This window comes from Apis cerana, linkage group LG11 (assembly GCF_029169275.1).
Source record: "Apis cerana isolate GH-2021 linkage group LG11, AcerK_1.0, whole genome shotgun sequence".
NCBI lineage: Eukaryota > Metazoa > Arthropoda > Insecta > Hymenoptera > Apidae > Apis > Apis cerana.
In genome coordinates this window covers 14947350-14965930 of record NC_083862.1, presented here as the reverse complement: position 1 = coordinate 14965930, position 18581 = coordinate 14947350, and the positions used below count along the sequence as shown (strand labels likewise).

The 18581-nt window shown below is 36.1% G+C and overlaps 1 protein-coding gene and 1 long non-coding RNA gene across 3 annotated transcripts; one reads left to right on the top strand and one right to left on the bottom strand.

Annotated features, from left to right (window-relative positions):
- Nucleotides 1-47: 47 nt before the first annotated feature.
- LOC107995941 (probable chitinase 10) lies at nt 48-14268 on the bottom strand. Its single transcript, XM_017053720.3, has 29 exons — nt 14132-14268; nt 11817-12135; nt 11337-11587; nt 11199-11252; nt 10494-11110; nt 10228-10413; nt 10007-10151; nt 9523-9882; nt 8920-9410; nt 8623-8851; nt 8353-8541; nt 7957-8260; nt 7616-7857; nt 6541-6902; nt 6150-6467; nt 5912-6080; nt 5626-5837; nt 5215-5551; nt 4739-5143; nt 4363-4665; nt 4076-4287; nt 3723-4001; nt 3447-3632; nt 3077-3365; nt 2642-2991; nt 2137-2565; nt 1496-1972; nt 1181-1306; nt 48-1096 (listed from the first exon to the last, which is right to left on the bottom strand). The coding sequence occupies exons 2-29, from the start codon at nt 12131-12133 to the stop codon at nt 938-940; spliced, it is 7998 nt and encodes a 2665-aa protein (XP_016909209.2). The 5' UTR covers nt 12134-12135; nt 14132-14268; the 3' UTR covers nt 48-937.
- Nucleotides 12131-18491, top strand: LOC114577261 (uncharacterized). 2 transcript variants are annotated; one of them, XR_009832078.1, is made up of 5 exons: nt 12131-13238; nt 14044-14599; nt 14679-15199; nt 15284-17115; nt 18351-18491. It is a non-coding gene; the product is annotated as an uncharacterized LOC114577261 (long non-coding RNA). The 2 variants fall into 2 exon arrangements; XR_003697170.2 differs by having other exon boundaries at nt 15284-17316; nt 18351-18485.
- Nucleotides 18492-18581: the final 90 nt, after the last annotated feature.

Here is an 18581-nt window from a genome sequence, read left to right as displayed (position 1 = left end):
AGAGTTAATAGTACCATTTATTCATATCATTTCTTTGGGATAAATGATTCATTCGCATAATGATAAATTTATTCTATTTATGACATGATGTATTTAAAGTCATACATAAGATACAGATGTTTATAGAAATTGTATTAATACTATAATATGCGTGTATTTGTGAGTTTGATTAAAGATTGTCTTTTATAGAATGTATTGTCAAATCTATATTCTTTTCATTTTTAATTTATTTTCTTTTTGATAATAAAAAATTTTATCATCCAAAAATAATTTTTTCTTATTTTAATTTTCCTTTAATCCTTAATCATTTCACAGTTTTTTCTTCTTTTTTCATAAAAATGAATTAGCAATCAATGTTTGTAATGAATCAAATCATTGTTTTTATCAATTTTTATCTTCCGATTTATTGTAAGTAATGTTTTTCTTTAACGAGACAGCTAAATCATTAAAGAAAAAAGAAATATAGGATGAATACAAATTTTTTTAAATTGTATATTTTATATATTATGTTAATTAAATACATCTTCGTCTAAAGACATTAAACGAAGATGTATTTAATTAACACAGCATATAAAATAAACATATAATTAACATCACTCGTTGCAAACATATTATTATATCACGAATCGGAAGATAACGTGGACCAAATGGAAATACGTAGATCAAATCCTATTTGATCCTATTACGATCCTACACGATTGGAAATCATAATACGATGCGAAATCGTCAAGATAAATCTTTTTTTTTTTCCTTTTTTTTCTCTCTAAATCATATTGTTCTTTGCAAAGTATTTGTAACTTCGTGCTATACAGTATTTACATTGACTAATATGATTTATGAGCGATCCGAGATTTATTGTTATCCGTGAAAGTGGAACACAATGTAAATGAATCGTTATTCGTGAATCATTTGCATATTTGTTCAAGATACGTGTATCTCAAGTACAATCCATTCTGAGTTCTCGTTCTCCTCTAATTCCTTGGCTAAGCGCTGTTGTTAAAGGATACTTTCCACAACCACACTGATTTTTAAAATCGTCCAAATCCAAGGACCAAATCAGAGCACCGCTAAGATTTAAATCTCTTATGAATTTTGCCTGAAGAAAATATGTGAATGTTTATATATATGAATGATAAACATTTATCTTAAATTTGTTGCATCATATATAGACGTCAATTACTTTTTGCGTTACACTTGATATATCCTCATAACTGACCCATTGATCATTTCTCGTAGCATATGGTCCAACCAAATTCTTCGGATCCTTAATAGCCGACCAATTTTTATTTTTCACATTATCGCATATCTATGAAAATGTACGTAAAAGGAAAAACATTCGGTTTAAACTTGGAACGTAAAAATAAAGTCGCAATTTATATAAAAGAATTTACGATGGTAATTTGCATTAAACAGTTACTAAGTGTGTTATATAATCATTTATGTATAGTACATACTATATATAAAGTGATTTATTTATCAATCGATGAATTCATACCTCGTAATAAGCAAGCATGCCAGGTGATTTGGTAAAATCGCCTGTATATCCAGGCCCAGAAACTTTCACGTTAAAGCCTGGCGTTTCGTTTCTTTGCGATTTCCTCAATAACGTGAAACTCTGTCCGTACGTTGGTATACCCATTACGAGCTTATTCGATGGCACACCTTGTTCCAACCAATAAGTTATGGAAAAGTTCACGTTTAAGTATTTGGTTTGTTCATTTGGGTTATGATAAAGCGGCGCAACGTGGCCAGTTTTACTCTCCAAGTTAGAATGATAATCGTAACTCATAACGTTCATCCAATCAACGTATTTGATTAATGCTGGAACATCATAAGCTACATCGATAACTTCTTTACTAGCAGAAACTGCAGTAGAGAGGAGCAATCCTTTAGATTTCAAGGCTATGCTCAGTTCCTTAAGCAAAGCTGCAAAAGCTTCTCTGTCGCTCAATGGACCACGAGTACAATCAACCTGTAAAGTCGAAAATTAAAATATTATATATGTAACATTATAAATGTAAAATAACCGTAATTCTTGACAAGAAAACAATTAAGTTTTAAGAAACGATAAATGATAAATTTACTTATTATTGAAACATTTTATTTGTTACGTCATTTTTGCGTAACTATTTTTACCTGCCAGCATACTGGATACTCCCAAAGAAGATCAAGGCCATCGAAGCCATGATTCTGAATGTAAAGAGAAACATGACGTGCAAATCTCTGTCGTTCCACCGGATTATGCGCCAATTTACTATACTTGTTGTTCTTTGATTCTTCCCAGCCTCCTAAACTAAGCAAAATCTTCAGCCCGTTTTTATTTTTAATATCTACTATTTTATCAAAGAATTCCTTTTGGCTGCTGCTCTGAGGACTTTGTACGGTTAGTCGTTCCGGATCCACCTTGACGGGGCCAAAAACGATATGGGTACATAAATTCGGGTCGATATCTTCGGGTAGAAATTGTCCTGCTCCAGATCGCTTTCTTCCCCACTTTGTTACGTAACAAATTACTTTCTTCTCGTCCGTTTCTGGAGCGAAGATTAATGGGAGTAATTGATTGGACTGGAAATTTAATTTAGATTTATAAAAAAGAAGGAAAGAGAAAGATTCGTAAATTAGAATAATTTCAACTGTTCACCTGACGTTGGGAGCTTTTACACTTTGTGTTCTCAGGCCAATCGCAACGGTTCTCGTTCCAGTAAAGACCAGGAGGACAAGAGTGTTCAGTGAGTTTTCCAAAATTGCACAGGAAGTATTTGGAGCAATCCTTTTTGTGGGGGACGAATACACGACCACCGCAATCTTCTGGCGAAGTGCCTATTAATGGTGGTTCAGCTTCTATTTCGATAGTGTCGTCAGTGTCGGTGCACGGATCTGCGGTCGTCGGTGGTAAGTACATTGGCCTATGAGAAGTGGTAGCTTCCCAACTTGGTTGCTCACTAGTCGTTGACTCCACGCTGGTTTCACCGATATCGATTGTCATAAATTCTATTTTCAAGATTTATCTTCATTTTACTTTAATTTCTCATTTTTATTTAATAAACGAAATTTCAATTTTTTAAAACCAATTTACCACTCGTTACTGGACACAATGGGCCTTTGGGATAATTTCTTAGAACTCTGTTCATGGTTCTCAAAAGTGGACTAGGTTCACAGTTGCATCTATTTTTGAAATCGTCTAAATCAAGGGCCCACACCATGCCACCGCCCAAATTAAGATCCTTTATAAACTCTGCCTTCAGTTTAATTTGTCTGGCATCGTCAAAACTAACCCACTGGTCACCTTTAAACGCATACGGGCCGATACGACGTTTCTTGTCTTGAACGACGGTCCAACCTTTCTTCAACGTTCTTTCGCAAATCTGTAATTGTCCAGGGATATAAAAGATATCTATAAAAATCTACGACGAAAAGTTAGAAAGTGGAAAATGGAAAATACTTACTTCGTAATAGGAAAGGAAGCCTCTGGCTCTTGTTGCTTCTCCGGCTTCACCACCGCCATAAGTTGGGGCATTCAATCCTCTCTGTGTTCTCTCAGCTAAAGAAAAAGATTGACCGTACAAGGGTGCTCCCATAACAAGTTTTCTCGCTGGAGCACCTTTCTCTATCCAATAATGAATAGAGAAGTTCTGTAAAGTAAAAAAAAAAAAAAAAAATGATGTAAGAATTACTCGTATCGCATTCATTTATCGTGGATAATTATAACATAAAGTACGTACAGCGTTAAATGTCGGCTCCCAATCATTGGGTAAGTGATACAGAGGCGCCACATGACCGGTTTTTTTATCCCACTGACCATGATAATCGTAAGTCATTACAGATATCCAATCCAAGTATTTTGCCAAGGTTGGCACGTCATAACCCGTGTCGATAACTCGTTTGCTGGGAGAAACGGCAGCGGATAATAATAATCCTTTTGGTTTAAATTTTTCACTCAATTCTTTCACTAGACTGGCAAATCCTTCCTTATCCGATGCTGGACCCTTGTTGCAATCAACCTAAAATTTGTTCACTCGTCAAATCATCTTAGAAATCGGACGGAAATTGTAATAAGCATATCAGTTTATCTCACCTGCCAACAGACTGGATATTCCCAATCTAGATCCAATCCTTCGAACTTGTATTTTTCGATAAATTGGATCACGTTCTCTATGAATCTTTGTCTGGCCGATGGCGAATTCACCAGACGGCTGTACTTGTCACCTGCAGAATCGTTCCATCCCCCTATAGCCATCAACACCTTTATACCCTTCGATTGCAACGCTGCTATTCTTTCGTAGAATTCTGAAAAAATTCTGAGAATATAACGACCCATAGATAGAAAAGAAGCACAACGAGGAGATGAATCTTAATAGTTACTGTTGTCTATGTCAGCCCATGGATCGTGCGATTTTATCCTTAACTGAGATCCATCAAGTACCGCGAAACCGTATAGAACATGAGTGCATAAATCAGTATCCACGTCTTCCGGTAAAAATTTCCCTCCTTCTTGACGGTACCAGGCCCAATTCGTAAAATAACAAACCACTTTAAAACCATTTTCAAATTGCACCCGATCTGTCGAAGTCGACGATGGTACAGGCGTTTCAACAGTAGCGGGCGCTACCGTGGGTACCGCTGCATCTTGATCCAAATCCTCCACTGTGATCGATGGTTTTTCAGCTGCAAAGCAACATGTTTAACTGATAAAAAGTCACAAGGAGAAACGAAGAAGAAGAATGGAAAGAAAGATTACGTTTCTCATCTTCATTCGGTGGATTAGCTAATACTTTTTGAATTGTATGCATCAAAGGATGCGGCCCCTCGCCGCAGCGATCCCGGAAATCATCGAGATCCAACGCCCATACCATTCCACCACCAAGACCCATACTCCTGATGTACTCAGCTTTCCTTCGAATCATCTCGGCGTCGTCGAAGCTGACCCATTGATTGCCTTTATGCGCATAAGGGCCCATTCTACGTTGCGAGTCTTGAACGACGTTCCACCCACGATTCCGTATCCTATCGCAAATCTCGTAATAGGACAGGAATCCAGCAGCTCGAGTAAATTCTCCTGCCTGTCCACCGCTAGCTGCTACGTTCAATCCTGTACCCGCGCTGGGGTCGTTTATGGAGAACGACTGTCCGTACAGTGGCATTCCTGTCATCGAAATAAATCAATCAGATGACTAATTTGTGTTTTCAATAGAGGAAGTGTATATATACGTATACCCATAACGATTTTTCTACGGGGAGCTCCTTTGGCGATCCAATAATTAATAGAATAGTTTGCATTGAAGTAATAGTAATCATCGTTGGGATGGTAGTAGAGCGGCGCAACGTGGCCAGTTTTTTTATCCCATTGACCGTGGTAGTCGTAAGTCATCACTGCGATCCAGTCCAAGTATTTGGCGAGGGCGGGCACGTCGTAACCCTTGTCGATCACTTGTTTGCTCGGTGAAACTGCGGAGCTAAGTAACAGACCTCTAGGCCTTAGCTCGTTGCTGAGCTCTTTCAGTAAATCCGCGAAACCTTGCTTGTCCGAAGGCGGCCCTTTCTTGCAGTCAACCTACGGCAAGGGTGATTGATAATATTCCAGAAAAGAGAATTTGAAAGGAGAGATTGATATCAGTCTGCACGTACTTGCCAGCAAACTGGGTATTCCCAATCTAAATCAAGTCCATCGAAATCGTATTTTTCTAGAAATTGGACTGCTTGCGCGATAAATTTCTTCCTGGCCGTGGGACTGTTCACCAAACGACTATACTTATCCCCAGCTGAATCGTTCCAACCACCGAGAGCAAGGGACACTTTTAACCCTCGTTTCTTATACGCGACTACGCGCTCGTAAAATCCTGTTGGGGAAAAATATAAAATATTATACTTATATTTCTTTAATGCTCTTTTAGAGAAAAAAATCACTTCTTACGGTTGTCGTAATCGGCCCAAGAATCGTGGGCTTTAATGATCAGATCCGAGTAATCCAAAACTGCAAACCCATAGACGATATGTGTGCACAGAGTGTGATCGATATTTTCAGGAACATAACGACCCACGCCTCTTCGATACCAAGCCCAATTCGTGAAGTAGCACACGATCTAACGGGAGATCATCATTGAAGCGATTTGGATTCGCGTTAATTCATTGAATGATGACAGTAATCTCACTTTGTAATATCCGGACAACGGAGAAACTTTCTCAGGATGTATCACGGCCGATGGTAAGGCGGTTGTTGCTTGTGTGGTGCTCGCTGCCCAAGGTTTTTCGGTACTGGATGGACGAATCGGTTTATCGTCGGAATCCTGGTCGTCCGTCGACACAGAGTTATCTTGGCAATTGGCTCTGGATGGCCAGTCGCATATACGAGTTCTCTGATTAAAGTGCAATCCAGGAGCGCAACGGAACACCTCATACCGACCCCACAAACACGCCTTGAAACTTTCGCAATCGCCTGGAACGCTGGAGTAGCTTTCAGGAGTGCATGGCTGGGAGAAGATAAGAAAGAAAATTTAATCTTTATCCTTTACAATTTTAAAACAGGGACGTTAGAGCATATACCATGGACTTGATATCCGTCGCAAGCAACGGAGCTGTCTTTTTCGGTTTCTCGATGCAAGGATTCTTGAACGCCCAATCGCACATACTTTTCTCTTTGTTCCAATTCAATCCTGGCCCACACTGTTGAGAGATTAAATTCCCATTCACGCAAATACTGAAGCTCGTGCAGGAATTTGGATAGGAGTAATACTGGCCGTGGACGCAATTCTTTTGTGGTTTCTCGTTGGAACCATTCATGAAGATCGGTTTCTGGGTGGTGGAGGATGGCCACACTGCCAACGTAGATGATGGTTTCTTCGTGGTGGTGGTGGTGGTTTTAACAGTCGTCGCGGTCCACGATGGTCTCTGGGTAACAGAACCTACTTTAAAGAACAAAACGTTGCGTTTAGGTTTATCATGAGTTTTACAATTAATCGTTTCTTCGTTCATTTCATTTCTCTATGTACCAATGTTAAACAATTGGGATGTTTTATGCACTTGCATCGAGGCAGAATCTATTAAAATTAAAATGAAAGTTACGTGAACGATATAGAATGGTGTCATTTTTTTTTCCTCTCAACAAGGAGATAAACACGTAGAAATAGTGATACTGAGTGTCGCAGAGAATCGAATGATTTATAAAGGGAAGATGTTTGTCTGGAGGCGGTTGGTGGAAAAATATGCGCAGGAGTGAAGATGATTATTGCCACGCGCGAATAAACAGGTTTACGTTATTGCCAATGAACCGATATGTCTGTTAACGACAACTCTTGAAGAAATTACTATTGAATCATTATATTAAAACAAGGAATTGAGTTTTCCGTGTAATATAATTACTCATTATTTGCACGTTTCAGCATAAAATTCAAAGTATTAATGGCGTTATTTTGAAAAACGAAAATCAATTAATAGAAAGAATTTAGCGTGATGTGTAATAAATAAGATACTATTACATAATTATTACATAAAAAAAATATCCAATGTTTTTTATTTTTTAAATTAAAAAAATGTTTCTCCGATGAACAAACATATATATATATATATATATATATAGATATATATATATATATATATATAGATGATAAAGCGGTCTTACCAGTTTCCACTTGACATTTCGCTGCAGCTGGCCAATCGCAAATGCTTCGTCTTGCATCCCAATGCAATCCAGGCGCGCATTGTTCGCGTTGCAATTCGCCGAGCACGCATCTAAAGTAGTTTTTACAACTTTCAGGGTCTGGTACATATTCTCCTATCATACACGACGTTCCCGGCTTTGAAGAATCCGTTGGTTTTTCCACATTTTCCGTTACTTCCGTTAATTCCACTGTTGATGGCTTTCTTTAATTTTTTTTAAACAAAAAAATATAAATTTAAAAAAACTTGCAAGTTTTATCATTACATAATATTATTAATTTTATTTATACTAAGATTTAATACTTGGTTGAAGTCCATGCGTTGGTGGATTGGGTCCAAGAGATTGTAGTACTGCTCATGGTAGTCGTTGTGTCTGGTTTCTTGCTTGGTTTCCAAGTCCAGGTGGGCCAGGTTGTACTCGTATGCTGAGTGCTTGTGCTTGGCTTTTCAGTCCACGTTGGCCACATGGTTGGTTTAGTCATCGGTGTGGTTGGCCGTGGAGTCTCTTCCACGGCATCACTGTGAGTTGTCAACGTTGGAGGTTGCGGTGTAATTGGTTCTGCTGGTCGTTGGCATCCTTCAGAAAATTCCTTGTTTTTTAAACGACCTACGATAATAAATGTAATAAGTATAACGACGTATTAATAGGCCGTGCAATTTCTATCTGATAAATGAGAATGTATCTAATGATTCACTTGCCCAATGCACGATTTATACTCTTTAATAGTGGGAACGACTCCGAACAGCAACGATTTAAGAAATCGTCCAAGTCTACGGTCCACAGTGTTGCACCTCCATAACCACTTTGTAAAATGTATTCCCCCTTCGCGTAGACACTCTCCCGGTCGTCGTAGCCCACCCATTGGTCTTTGAGGTAAGCACTTGGACCTAAAAAATGTTTAAGGTCAATTCAAAATCATTTCATGGAAAAATAGGAAAGTGATTTGTTTTTTATGTTAGATTTTCCACCTAAACCAGTTTTCCAACCCTTGTATTTGATTCTATCACAAATTTCGTAATACGCCAGCATTCCAGGTTGCTTTGTAAATTCTCCAGCAGTTCCAGGACCAGTTGTCGGATCGCCAAGATTTGCCAGATTTTCACTGGATAATCGATAAGCCTGTCCATACAAAGGTATCCCTACCAGAAGCTTCGATTTTTCTGCTCCAAGGTTAACCAAGTACTCCATCGTGGAATTCTAAAAAAGAGAAAATTTTTAATATAGTTTCTCTTGTTTTATAAAATGTAATGTATCGTTGAACTCACGATGTTGTAGTACGGATTAATATCGGCAGCGTTTCCGAACAAAGGTGACAAATGCCCCGTTTTCGACTCCCAAGCACCATGATAATCGTACGTCATTACAGATATAAAATCCGCTATTTTTGAAATTTCTCGCACTTCATAGGCTCTATCGATCACCTCTTTGTAGCCAGAAAAGGCCACAGCAAGTGTTAACTTTGGTTCTTGTTGGTCGAACGCATTTTTCAATTCCTGGATCAATTTGGTGAAATTGGGTTTGTCGGTATCCGGTCCTTTTTTACAGTTGCTTTGCCAGCATTTTGGATAATTCCATTCGAAGGACAGACCATCGAAGTTATGCTTTTTTAAGAAATTTATCGTGGCTGAAACGAACTTGCGACGAATAACACCGCTACTGACTAAACGAGAATATTTATCACCAGTGCTATCTGTCCATCCTCCTATGGCTAATAACACTCTTGATCCTTTCAATTTTGTCACTCGTTCGTACAAATCTAAAAATATTTATTTATTTAATAATAACGAAGATTTAATCTCAATGAAGCAAGCAGGATAACATGTGATTTTATTTTAACAATATATTTTGATACTTTGGTAAGTATTTACTATATTCTATGTCAACCCAGGGATCCAACGGTTGAATAAGCAACGTATCAGGATTCAGTCCAGCAAACGCATAAATTATATCTGTACATAAACGAGAGTTTAGACGTTCTGGAACAAATAATCCATCTCCTTTGCGATATAACGACCATGAAGTCACGTAGCACACTACTCGGAGACCCTTTTCCGACTTGATCTCTAAATGTTGCAATTTTTGTGACTCTCTTATTTCACTCTGATAACGATCTTCTTGAATTCGATTGAATTGGCCGGATTTACAAACATTCGAATTCGTTTTTATGCAACGACCGTTGTTCGAATTGAAATATTTCCCGGGTCCACATTGACCCCGATATCGTACTCCTGTACACACAATGATAATTGAGTAAAAAATATTGTCCATTAGGTTTTTTTTTTAAATAGAAAAATTAATTCGATCTTTGTAAATTAATCAATATTATTAAAAAAAAGATTCAGAATTTGTTACCGTTGTGACAAGAGTAAAATCCTGAACAATTCTGGGGATCGATAGAAAGTCCATCTGTAGAACATTTTCCCAGTTGCGTCTCGTCGTAAAAGCCTATCGATTCCGTTGCAGCGTTTAACATGGGCCACGAGTTTCCGCAAATACCCTGATAGCAACATTTATTTTAATCTTATATTAAGAATGAGTGCGAGAAATTAGAGAAGAGAAAATAATTTATTAACTTGAAAATCATCCAAATCGAGAGACCACAAAGAAACTCCGCCAAGCTTCATCGATCTAATGTATGCTATTTTGATTTTCACAGTCAACGGATCCTCGTAACCAATCCATTGATCTCCACGTTTTATGTACGGTCCTTCTTCGTCTCTTCCGGCAGTCCACAATCCTTCTTCCAGTTTCTCACATATCTGGATGCAATGATAAGTATAAATAAAAAAAAAAGAAAGAACCTATTTTCAGGTTAAAATAAACAATATCGAACGATTACTTCGTAATAAGCCATCCTTCCGTTTTTCTGCTTGTCATGTGTATTCTCGATTCCTGGTCCAACGATAGGCGCGCCAGCATTCGTAAAGTTCTCGAATTTCAATGTATATCCTTGTCCAAACACGGATAAACCAAGAACGATCTTTGATCTATGTTCTCTCGGCACACGATCGATCCATTTGTTAGTCACTCGAGCTACGTATTTCAGAGGAGCCAGATGAAGTGCCAATTTTTCCCTTCTGAAAGCTGGACTGTCCCTCCACGCTCTCAGAAGAAGCAGATCGGCCACAGAACTAATTTCTAGATCAACCGGATCTTCTGGCCTTTGAACCACTGCAAGAACGTATTGTTGATCAACGAAAAGCTTTCTAATCGTCCTCAACAATAGTTTGAAATCGTTCGAATGATTCGCCGATCCTTCCCAGTCGATTTCCACTCCGTCGAAGTCGTGCGTTTGGAGAAAGTTTATGATGGATTTGGCAAATTTTTCGCAGTGGAGAGCGCAATAGTTTTTGGTTAGTTCAGAAAACAATTTTCCTCGATTTGGAACCGAGATCGAAACGAGCACTTGCAACGCTGGATCCCTCGATCGATGTCCCGTTACTGTTTTGTATCCACCTATATTTGAATTGAACGGAATAAATTAACGGGACTCGGATTTTTATCGTATCCTTTTCGCGAAATAATTAATGATTTACAACATTACCCTTGATCTCGTCATATTCGCGATCTCTCGATACGATAACCATCTTCTCTGGATCTAAGAAAATTTTATTCGCCATTTACATGTATATTTATTAATACAAACGAATCGATTCGATATAATATCGAAAAACTAAGTTACCTAAAGTGGCCGCGATGTATATCAAATGGCTGCATCGGTGGTGTGGTATGGATTGAGGAAACAAAGAAAATGGCTCTACTCTGTGTACCGCGCTAGAGTCTAAATGGCAAACCACTTTTGGATTAATGATTTGTTCCGTTCTTGTTAACGTTGGTGGAGCTAATGGCTCGATCCAAATCGATTCGTGATCGACGTTCCCAAAGAAGGGAGCTTCACGATGTTCAACGGCATCTCTTAAAGGCACTCGATCGCTAAAGCAACATAAATCATCCTTCATTAATTATCCAACGAACAAAAAGATAATGAAGAAAACACCGAGTAGCTCCATATACACTTTCGATTTGCAATCTCGACACGCAATCGTTGATAAATTAATCATGAAAGATGATTATCGATCATTTACAAATGAAATAATTCGATATCGAAGATCATGTTTATATACTAATAAGATATGTAATATTACGTCTAATAAATACTGACTCTCTGAAATTCTGCAGGGGTAAATTATCGACTTGAGAATCGATCTTATTTGAGGGCAACGCTTCGACTGCATCGCGCAAAGGAAACCTTCGAGATCCGTAATCCTCGTGAGTAATGGCGGGATCTAACGACGGTGAATCGATCGTTGGTGGACCTTCGACAGCATCACGTTGAAACAATGGCACATTGATGATTTCTACGTCTGTTTCTTCTACAGAATCCCATGGAGGTGGTTGTAATATATCAGGTATTGTCTTTCTATAAGGTGGTCCTGCAGCTACCGAAGTCACGAAGATTAAGGTTAGCCAGAGAATCATCGCTAAAAAAGAACAACATTTTTCGAAATTATATCGTGAAAACGTTGAATAGAAATGACATAAAATTTTTATAGATCTTTTAAAAGCTAGGAACATCGGTAAATCTAAAGATTGTTGGCAATAAAACAAAAGTAATAATAATGTTCGTGCATAATAAGTGAATCTAATCGATCATACTTGAATGATTAAGATCATCAAGTGTGTCTGTGTCGTTTAATTTTACTTCTTCTGAATATTAATATAATAGTAAGAAAAGTGATTTTTGCCTCTGTGGAAAGATTATAAAAATATTCGCGTATGAAGGAATACAAAGTTATTGATCGAATCGGATGTAATTAGCAAACAACATACAATAGATTAAATATCGAGACAGTGTTTGACAATTAATTTGACAATTACAAATTATCGTAATTAAAAGTAGATATACGCTACACACGTGCATCGATATTTGAAAACCAGAATTGCTGGATGCATCATTTGTGTGATGTGCGTGCAAACCTGTCCTGCACTTAAGACACGCGTGTACGGATACCGGAAAAGAAAAATATACGAAGAATGAGATATGCTTCGCATTATAACGATTCTGATTATTGCAAACTTTTTCCGTTCAATTGCACTGGTGATTGATCATATATCTTGAAAAACAATCATTTCCAACTGGTACATGGTTAATAATTTTTGTTTTTTTTTTTATCTCTTTACTGGATTGTTAACAAGCTCGAGACAGAATGTTTTTTACGAATGTATAGAATGTACAGTGTAGTACTTGTAAATACATGACATTAATCTTAAAAGACCTTGAAAGTGTGGAACATTTAAAGTTAATAATACGATAGAATCATGTCTTGTCCAATTAAGTTTCTTATTAATATCGGCATTTGCATATTTTTAGTCGAAGCAGCTTGTTTGATCTTGTACGTGAATCTTTAATCATCATATAACGCGAAATCGAAATTGGACGCGAGGCATTGCGTGCTGATTCACTCGAGGACAAAGACACGCGCCGCTACTTGAATCTTCATGATAGCGTTTAGCCATTAAAAATGCTACTCTCGTAGGTGGAAGTGACCGCAAAGAGGACAATGTTTGCCAGTCAAGTCGTCAGGTACTGATCTTCCGAAACAACGTTAATGACAATCTGATATTGTATTTTTTTCATGGATTCCTCCCCGTATTGTTAAAGGTTACGTACGAAATTTTAAAGAATTCGTTGAGTCTTATCTTATTTAAACAAGACAAAGATTATAAAATATCGAGTGATTTTTGAAGTGGATCAATAATGGAAGAGAATAAGGAGTGTCGAAACGTTTAACGATCGTTTAATAAATCATTGAAAACTGTATTCGCTGTTTTTATCTTATCATCAGAAAATGTGTTTCGATAAATTTTTGTTACGTGCATAAGATGTCTTTTGTTGAAAATGTACATAAAGAATTTGTTTCGATTAATGAAATGAAAACTTTAATCTTGAAAATACCGTAAATCACTCTGATAATGAAAAATTAAAAAAAGAAATTATTAGATAACCCATAAAATTCTGTCATTCATTTTATGGTAGAAAAATATATATAAAATAAACAAATGCATAAAATATTCCACAGACAGTTGCAAATGATTATTGAAATTTAAGATTAAGATAAAATAATAATGCATTTTTGCGCCTATCTATTGTATTCAATTTCAACGAATTCGTGAATTCATTTTTTTGAAAAAATTCTCACAAACTTCGTCAATGAAAACTTCTTGTTCCATTCTCTCGAGCTTCTCCTTTTTAAACGATCATCTCCAGAACTAAAATAAACAACGTCGAAGAAAATTTTTTCAAAGTCGTAACTTTCGTATCGCACTATTCTTCCTCTCATTAATTAAAGACGAAACTTTCTTGATGATTATTATTAAATTTCTTTCAGCACAAAAGAAAAAATAGAAGGGAATTTCACATAATAGAAAGAAACGAATAAAAATTTGATCGAGGAATAGTGAAAGAATCGCACGAACCTTGCGGAGGGAATACGTTCTCCAAAAAATGAGCCAATGTGATCGTTGTGACCGATCCGAGGTGTGAATGGTAGTCGATTCCAGCGTACTGCCCGATTGATGATTGAAAAGCCGCGAGACCAGGCCCCTCAACTCTCCACCGCTAGGTCGTCCGCGATGAATTTTTCAAAGCGTACCACCCGCCTCGTGGGGAGGGCTAACTTGCATGAATCTGGTATTCTGAACGCGGCTGGACGCCCATATATACCTACTCCATCGTCGCAGGGGCCCCTCGGCTCCCGCACCCTACGCGGAGGCCCTGTCTCCGACGTCCTTGACCACGAAGAAAACCATCATGTACGTACACCAATTCTCGACCTTACACGCCATGGCAACGACACATCGTTGTCGTGATTTTGTGTGCGTGTTGCTGCATCTCTGCTTGCATCTTTCCAAGAGTTGTTCGCGCCTTCTAATCTCTCTGCACGCGTAAGTATGCGAATTTATCTTTTTTCTGGATGCGGATAATCATTCTCCCCATTTTAATCCTTATTCCATTAACAATCAGGGAACAATCTGGAAACGGCTGCTTTCATGGGACATTAAAATTGTTCGCTGTTACCGTTTATAATTTTATGTATCCTCGCTCGAAAGATTATTGTACCATTGGATTGGAAGGAAGATGCGATGAAAATTGATTACTTTGTAACAATGAAAATAATACTTGTCTTCGATCCTCCGAGTTTTCTGAAAACAAAAAGTGGTTTGAAAGGAATTTTAAAAAAAAATTTGCCCGATCAAATTCAAATTTGAACATATATAATATATATATGTATATCCGTGCATTTATTATTTTACAATACGCGAACCGGTTGTCCAAAAATTCAAATCATATAAATTTACGATTTACAATCCGGATCCGGTTTAATGTATGGATGAAATTTTTTAATTATGTCCATTATTACGACACACTAACCATTTTAAAAACTATTTCAAAAGATTGATGGGGACCTTTACGAAATCGTTCGAGGTATGACAGTATTCTATTATCTTCAAATTAGCACGATTGATACATTATCAATTTCAAGGGTAAGCGGAAACGATATCGTATCATTCGTCAAACATATCCAATACAAAAATGTTCAAGATGTACATATTTTATTTTGCTTCTAGGATAACACGTTCTGTTACGTATGCCATTCTCGTCCTCTCTTTGATATACCTTGGCTTCAATGATGCTGGAAACCTGTTGGTATAAATATTTCCGCTATGAAATCCGCTGGTCAATCGTAATTCGCAAATTTATTACAATTACAAGAGATCAAGAATTGAATATGGTAGAGATGAAATTACCATGTGTCACGAAAAAAACATGTTTCTTTTTTTTTATAATAAATTGGGCATCGGTTCAAAAAATACAATGCACTCTGATCGACGTTTTGTATTGTATAATAAGATGCAAGTTCGGGAGAACGACTTTTATCGTGTTCCAGAGAAATTGAGTGGTTCCAGACAAAAGATAAAACGGAAAAACGAAAAGGGAAAAATAGAATTGGTTTCGAAAACAAAGGATTAAATTCTATTATATTTTTATCACGAAGCGAAACAGAAGATAACCAATTAGGATTTCTTCTCGAAGAACTTGAATTCGAGAATTGATTGCAGCCTGAGGATCTCTGTAGCATCCTATAAAAAAATAAGGCAATTTAGTGTAAAAATGCCGATGATTCGCCTTGAACTTGCGACCGGTTATTTTATCGACCTGTTTTCTAACAGAGAGAGAGAGAAAGAGAGAGAAAGAGATAGAAAAAAAAGAAAGAAAGATTGGACAAGAAACCTAAACTAACTAAAAAAACTTTTATAAGTAACAAATTTTTAACACTGGAATCGCGATTAGAAGAAGGGAAAGAAGGATAAAACGATAAAAAAAAAAAAGAAGAAAGACAGGATGGGACAGGTATTCAAATTTAGAAAAATGTCAATATGTTTAATTGTTTCTCATTCCTCCGAATGAATCCAGCGTGAAAGATCCAGTTTGTGCTCGAGGGCCAACACAGATTATTGACGTAGTCTTTGAGGTTCATTGGCATCGGGAAGTCAAATGTGTTTCGATACAGGTTGTATGAGTTTTTCGTACGTAGAACCTGTTAAAGCGTTTTAACGGCTAAACGGAATGCATAATTAAATCATATAGCTATAACTTGTATGACAAACTACCATATCACAAATAGATTTATAAGGAAAGGATATGTAACGTCGTTATATGGCGTGCGACATAATTGTACAAGATTTGTGAAAAGAATGAATGAAATGAATAGAAATAGAGAAAAGGAAAGTCTCGAGGATAGCCGAACGATAAATTTTACTTGTTAAATGTTATTTTACTATTTATCAAAAGCCTTGATCTAATAGAATGATATATTGTGTCGCCCATTTGGTCGAATCAAAAAAAAATCATTAATGCATTTTTTCTTTCCAAAGTTAGTATTTAAGATCGTTTAAAATTTTCCTATGGATGTGTATGACACGAGAAAGCTATTAACAGAAAAGTAATAGATAATTCGGCAGGCATAAACGTTAATTCGTTTCGTTCGTGCCATGTTTCTATCAATCTATGTGATTTATACAATATACCTTGAAAGGTCAGAGAATTCTGGTAAAGTCATGGGGATCGTCGTTTGTCAGTTCAAAATTACGAAGAAATACTTACAAAAAGAAGAAATCTCAAACTGCTTTTAATTACGTCATCTATAGTGTTAGATATTACGATGATTGTTTCGACGAAAATAAGAAAGAAAGAAAAGGAAAAAGAAGAAAAGATAAATTTTACAAATAATGAAAAAATTATTCAACTTGGTTCGAAAGAATTGTAGCGCCAAGATATACATTCGATGTCAAAGAAACTGAACTGTAACATGATCGACACGCGACACATGGCTTCGAGTTCGAAGGATCTTAAGAATCAAGGCCACGACACCAGTCTCGAGTCAGCTTTCTGGTTACTGGTTAGTGACCCACACCCAGAACGCGAAGATTTCGATTATCGTGCATGGATTATTGGAACTCCCTTCCTCTCCTTCCTCTTTTCTTCTCTTTTACTTCTTTTTTCCTTTGTCCTCTCATACTTCTTTTCTATTTCTTCGTAACTTCTCAATGCGAAAGATATCGAATATCTTCGGTATTTATCGCTCTTCATCTTCATCTACGTAGGTGTCTCATGAATAAATACAATTCTTTAATTATTAAAACTAATATAATATATAATAAGATTGCATTAATTTTGCGATTACGATAAACTTTTCTTGTTTAGATTTTTTTTTTTTTGTATTTCATATATTGAAATATCATTGATTTATATTTTTTAAACGTCCAAATAGAATATCTTTCTTGAGATTTTTATTCTTTAGAGATTAATGAAATTTTCTTTGTACTTTTCATACTTTATATAATTGATAAAGAAGAATATGAAAAAGAACATAGGAACACATTAACGAGCAAAAAGCATTGCAAATAAAGTTGAACACCTGAAAACTCCAATATTTTTTTGCAACATAAATATATACATATGTTCTCTTATCGCATCATTAACTTGAAAGCAGTGGATCGTAAACGTAGATAATGACGTTTGATCATTCACTATATATTCGTGTTATAATAAGTTCGAATGTATAAACAGTGATTATTAATTTCCTTCCTTAGCCAAATCCTTACTTGATTTTAAGTACTTTTAATTTTTTTGATATGTAAGACAATTTAAGAGAAGCGAAGAATCAATATTAATTAGATCATATTGATACTTTTGTTACTCCTATTATTTTATTTACTCTCTAATTCTTACTTTCATCGTCCATATATTTAATTTATTATATATTAAAAATAAAATCAATAAAAAAATTAAATTATTTATATTCCATGAAATTTGAAAGGATTAAAGTTAATAATTAAAGTTAAAGGAAAAAAAGAAAAAGATCAAGAATTTATTTTCAATTTCTAATTCATAATCGACATCTTTGGATGCAAAAATAATAATCTTCAAAAATCTTCGATTCGTTGTTATGTAAAGAAATGTTACGATAAAATGACATGTATGTTATTTTTAAAAAAAGAAAAGAAAAAGTAATAATTTTATTACTTTTAAAAGTAATAAAAATAAAAATTCTCACTAAATTTTATATAATAATTTTAAAAGAACGAAAGAATTTCTAAGATATTTTCTCGAGAATATAACTGTCATTCACAGATTCATCTGTCACGATCACATTTCAACCCCCCACGAACATCATTCGTATAAAAGTTCGTAGCTTGAAACTCTCAGGGCACTTCCACAGAATACAGCTAACAGAAACAATACTTGTATTTGCAATAATATAGGTAAAAACAGGTAACTATATAAAATTATTTAAATTGATAATTAAATTAAAAAATTTAAAAAAAACCGTTTTTATTCGTTCTTGTGCATATTGATAATTTA